Here is a 5,581-nt window from a genome sequence, read left to right as displayed (position 1 = left end):
GACAAATTAAACTGAAACATTTCGTTTCTTAATTCCTTTTATTGAAGTCATCAATCCTTACTGTTGTTTCTCACTGTCCATCAGTCTGAAAATGAAAAGAAAATTTAATTGCCAGAAGGATTTTTGGAAAAAAAAAAAGGGATGAATCAACGTTGACATTTTTATGTTTCGAAGCGCTACTTTACCTCACATCAGGAAAACGGCCAGTACATCAGCAACTCCAACATTTTCTGGTGATATTGAGAAAACATATGTATTAGTTCAGAAACTGGTTTTGGGGTGATAATTTCAAAGTTTTTATCTTTTAAGTGTTTGTTTTCTCAGAACAGTTTCGGTGTCGTTAGAGACCAACAATTTGAGGAAAACGGGGAGACTCAAAAGGGACAGAGATACAAAGCATTCCTTAACAGTAGGGACCATTTTTGAAAGCGAGGTGGACAGCAACGCCGAGGAAAACCTCGATTAAAAATGAATTTATATTTTTGGCAAGAATTTCGCCAATGGCTGGATTTGTTTACCGTCTCTTACAGCGACACACGCCAACTTTAACACTGAACGTATGTCAAAAAGCGCTGAGTTCCAACTGGAAACTTGAATAATCTGCCGTCGAGATTTCTGTCCTTAGACCTTAGACGCATATTTTGGTGATTTCACGTTGCTGTTTTCCAGAGAAATGCTAGGAAATGTACAAAGTTTTAAAAAGAACGAGCTGAACTATTGTTCTACCTAATAAATCTTTTATTTTTCATACATCCTCGTTGCCGTCGCAGTCGTGGTTTGCTTAAGATCCTTAAAGACAGGCAATAACGAAATACTTAAGAGGTGAACGAGTGATTGTTACTCTAAGTTATCAGCCATCTTTAACTGTTGCTCAAAAATGTTCTCTTGTCCGGAAACAGATCTATTTTCTTATGATGATTTCCTACGGTAGGTAAAAACGTCCTCCGTTACTTATTCAGGATCGAAAAGAAATTACACTGCGCAAATTTTGATTGCTAATTATAGCAGTACGCAGGACGCGTATCAGATATGAAGCTACTGATGGCCTGACTTTGAGGCTCATTGTGAAAGAACATTAGAGCGCGGAATCCTAAGGTATGGTTTTCGATTTCTCGTAGTGGACTCAAGAAATTTTTTCTTTCGTTCCATACTCGTGACAAGAGGAGAAAAAATTTTCTTGAAAGTATTTCTTCGCTATCGTAATCACCTTTTACGGGTTACTACTATGGATGTTATAGACTCATAAGATATCAACCAATCCATGACCATTAAGGGAACGCACATTCCTTTTATCACCTGAGGAGTTAAGCTGAAAATGAATATTGCAAGAATTCTATTTTTCCATTTTTGGTCCCTCGTTTTTAAGCTTCTTCATACGAACACAATCAGATCTGTTTTCGCGATCTCATCGTACAAAAATGTTCGGCAATGTTTCTGTGCTTGTAAACGCGCCGTCCATGACGCCTTAAAGTTCTAATATAAAACTTCTGGCCCCACACAGAGGTCAAACGTCTGTGCGAACGTTGTAATGGCGATATGGTGTGCATGCTTTAGGCTGTTGGAGCCAAGTTGTCTTACAGGAGTTATACTAATTTGCACAAGCCATTAAATCACGTTGTTTTCATTACAACCGTATGACTCTTTTGATAAAGCTCAAAAGAAAAACCTTCCTCAACAGGAAACCCGTAATTTATAGATAACCTTTGTGTTTGAAATGTCTCCAGTTTCTGGGCTCCTCTGAAAAAGTCACATGATCAGACAAGCTAAAAAAAAATCAATAAATGAATGACTTTGGAGTCCTTACTTTTAACATTCCAATTGGTATACGTAGATAGCTTGCTGTACAAGACTCTTTTGGTGTGGTCAGCATTGGTTTCCCACGAGCACCACACGCTAACGGTTACCAGCCATCCAGAATCCAACCCACACCCGCCATAGTTCCGGTTAATGAAAAAGCTCCGACAATTTCCGCCACTGCATCCTCCCTGAATTGAAAAGAAGTTCCTTGGTTCGCTCTTGATATCAGTCCATGAGGAGGAAACAAGTTTATCCACGGAGAACCAATTCAGTTTGTCCGTTCCAACTGCGTTAAAAAGGAGTTCCTTTTGACTGGCTGCACCTGTGTACAGGACCACTTTTGCCTGAATAAATGATGAATGAAATAGAATGAGGGAAATATACGAGTGCATGACGCGAATGAGCGAATGAATGAAATTGAATGAACCGGTGAATGAATGACCTTCTTCCAGTTCAGAATTGAAAAAAAAAAACACTTTTAAAACTGCAAGTGAAAAAACTTGACTAAAATGCTATCTGAGGGGGGCAAATCGAATTCATCATTCCACAGGTGGAACGAAGTTTAAGTTTCAAAAAATACATAATGATAATTCTCAAAAAAATCATTTAGGGGTTAAGAGTACTTGATTAATTGAAATGTCAAAATAAATAAAAGTTTTAGCGAAAATTGGGGCTAAAGAGGTTCGTGATAAAATTTTGGAGGTATTGTATGCTCAGATATTTTTACGCAGACATCTTCTATTCCGAAAGGCGAGCTCTTTTCCAAGAGAAGATCATTGCTGTTATTTAAAACTGAAGTGAATGTCAAAATAAAGCTTTCATTGATGCGTGAAGGATTATTGGGCGAGGTCAGGGGGATGTTTGGGTACTGCAGATTGGCTCAATGGTTTTGAATCCTATTTAAGCCTGTTACAAAGTTTAAGCCTGAAGTAAAATTTTGACTTTCATAACCTGAGATGGATTGAAGCTACTCCAGTGTAACACCGCTCTATTCTTGTAGTGATCTTTGAACTGGTTTGTGACATCAAGGGCAGCATCAACTGACTCGGAAGAGGTCTGGGCCGAGTTATACGTGTCCCAGATCTTCTTATCAACACCACTCACCGCCTTGAATACCAAGGTCCAACCTAGTAATGAATAACATGAAATATATGGCCGGTTGCCCGAAGTTTGGAATACTGAATCTGAACCTTGAGCCTCCAGAAATCATATGATTTTTATCTCCGTCTATAAAAGTATCATGATCTAAGGAACAGACTAAAGCGGAAGTCCGTTGGGCAAGTCAGACTTTCCAGAGTTCCTCGCGGCACGCTAATATGAATATTTGTTTTGTTTTGGTTTTTTTTTTTGAAAGAGCTGCATGACGCGAAAAATAATTTTTTCGCCAATTCAGTTCTATGCGATAAACAAAGTAATAGCTGTTTGTGAACGCTACGTTGAGAAATCTTTAACGAAAACCACTGATATTTGACAAAACCTTAAGATTCCACGATTGTTTTCTTCAGTTTTCATCACCGATTATTTTACATAGAACTTATTCGGTGCCACAAGAATACGCTTACCTCCTGCGTCCATGTCGCAATAAACTGGAAAAGCACCCGGAACGCCTATTGGAAAAAAATTATGCCAAGGAAGTGAAAAATAGGTCGCGAATGAATACGTTAGAGGACATGCATTCATTCATTCATTACAAAAGATAAAAAAAAAGGTTGATTACCCTGCTAAGTTGATTCAGTCGCTGATGATGAATGATGATTATGCTTTTGGAATGTTGTGTATCTTAGGTATCTCGCTAAAAATGTGTCATGCAATATTGAAACCTTTTGCCCGACTTATGAACTTCGAGCTGAAAATAATATGCCTTTTGATTAAATGTTAATCATGAAAAGAGTGCAGTCTCGAAAACTTAAATAACCTAAAAAACAACCTCAGAGTAAAACTTGAATAATTGCCGAGTCAATCTCGTTAAGGTGTATTGTAGGCAGCAATAAAGAGTAAGCTCGCAACTGCTCCGATACTAAACACATGGCCTTTACAAATCTGTAAAGCCAATTTTGGATTTGTGCTTATGCAATAAAGGATACCGAAATGAGAGAGTCAGTAAGACAGGTACCATTGATTAAAATACCCATGAAACTCTCAAATAAAGGCTCGAGAGTTGGCCTTACGCGGTATGAGGCATGAACCTATGAACAAATCACACTGATCAGTGCATTATTTTACTTTACGATTCCCCAGATTTCAATGCCCTTAACCTTTAAAAGAGATAGTTGGGACCTGTACTCGAGGCTGAAAGAAAATAAATCTGAAATCTTTACAAGACCTTGCAGTTTGATCCAGAAGACTCCATTGCTAAGCTGTTTTCCAACAGCTTTATCCTTGATATCTTTACAGGATGAACCAGGATTCTTCTTGGTGCCGTATTCGATGTCTTCTACAAACTGGAAGGTCTTCCACTCGTTTCCCAAGCAAACTTGTACCTTGCCGTTTAAGAATTTCAGTGCTCCGGCATGACCTGCGCTGTTGCAAGCACACGATTGATCACCCAACTTAAAGATGGTCGGAACGGGGTCATCGCAGTTGAACGTCTCCTCAACGCAATTTTGGCCTCCTACCTGCGCCACCAAAAAGGCTACGCACAGAATTTGGGAAAAACGTTTCATTGCGGTTTAGCACAAGGGTTACTCACAGGATTCACTTCAGCACAATGATCTAGCAGGGAAAAACGCACAATTTTAGACCGAATGTAGTATCCATGACGTACACAGCTGTGTTTAAGTAATGCTACGAGGCGTAGCCGAGTGGTTTTTGACCCGATAAAACGCGTGCTGCGAGTTTTTTGAACGGCTTCAAAAACATTCTTGGAAAAGCGTGTGTCAAGAGAGTTCATAACAATTATGCTTTTGTGAACGTTAGAAATTAGCATACGAGAAAAACATGACTTTGAATTCGAAGTTTCAGATGATGTATAATAATATGCCTTTTCCAGATTACTATACTAATGGAATAGAGAATTTTTCCAGATGTGTATTTCACAACTGTACTATTCATTTGGTGCAAAAGTAAATTTACTGTGTGAAATTTGTTGAAAGAACATTAAATATGTTCCCACCATTTGTTGTGTCAGTTTCTGTGTTGATAATTAATTAATATTCATAAGTCACGTGCAGTGTCTTTATATCTGATAAAACACCGAATACTAATAAGGATGAGGTTTATCTACCATTTGATAGGTTAATGGGCTTATGAATTATTAATGAGTTTTTGAAGTAATGTTTAAAAAACGAGCAGGAGTGTTTTATCGGGTTTAAAACCACGAGGCGTAGCCGAGTGGTTTTTGACCCGATAAAACACGTGCTGCGAGTTTTTTTTAACGGCTTCAAAAACATTCTTGGAAAAGCGTGTGTCAAGAGAGTTCATAACAATTATGCTTTTGTGAACGTTAGAAATTAGCATACGAGAAAAACATGATCTTGAATTCGAAGTTTCAGATGATGTTTGTCTAATATGCCTCTTCCAGATTACTGTACTAATGGAATAGAGAATTTTTCCAGGTGTTTTTTTCACAATTGTACTATTCATTTGGTGCAAAAGTAAATTTACTGTGTGAAATTTGTTGAAAGAACATTAAATATGTTCCCACCATTTGTTGTGTCAGTTTCTGTGTTGATAATTAATTAATATTCATAAGTCACAGGACACAGATAACACCACAGATTACTTGCGTTCGATTAAAAATGACCGGTTTTAACAAAACATATAGCAAAATTTGACAGCAGTAAAT

The 5,581-nt window shown here is 37.9% G+C and overlaps 1 protein-coding gene across 1 annotated transcript; it reads right to left on the bottom strand.

The window, feature by feature from the left end:
* Window positions 1-4,562, bottom strand: LOC131786551 (uncharacterized). The gene is made up of 6 exons (XM_066169627.1): window positions 4,121-4,562; window positions 3,360-3,404; window positions 2,749-2,924; window positions 1,805-2,141; window positions 186-230; window positions 1-85 (listed from the first exon to the last, which is right to left on the bottom strand). Exons 1-5 carry the CDS (start codon window positions 4,458-4,460, stop codon window positions 187-189), a joined length of 942 nt encoding a protein of 313 aa, XP_066025724.1. The 5' UTR covers window positions 4,461-4,562; the 3' UTR covers window positions 1-85; window position 186.
* Window positions 4,563-5,581: the final 1,019 nt, after the last annotated feature.

The sequence above is a fragment of the Pocillopora verrucosa genome, chromosome 7, assembly GCF_036669915.1.
Source record: "Pocillopora verrucosa isolate sample1 chromosome 7, ASM3666991v2, whole genome shotgun sequence".
NCBI lineage: Eukaryota > Metazoa > Cnidaria > Anthozoa > Scleractinia > Pocilloporidae > Pocillopora > Pocillopora verrucosa.
This window is presented reverse-complemented; position numbering and strand designations above follow the sequence as displayed.

What these genes read in the sequence shown, in the direction of transcription:
- LOC131786551 (XM_066169627.1), bottom strand. Translation starts at nt 4,460, where the DNA reads ATGAAACGTTTTTCCCAAATTCTGTGCGTAGCCTTTTTGGTGGCGCAG. An exon ending in GTAGCTTCAATCCATCTCAG is followed by an intron (nt 2,142 to 2,748) that starts GTTATGAAAGTC and finishes TCATTTATTCAG; the next exon opens with GCAAAAGTGGTCCTGTACAC. An exon ending in TACCAATTGGAATGTTAAAA is followed by an intron (nt 231 to 1,804) that starts GTAAGGACTCCA and finishes CAATATCACCAG; the next exon opens with AAAATGTTGGAGTTGCTGAT.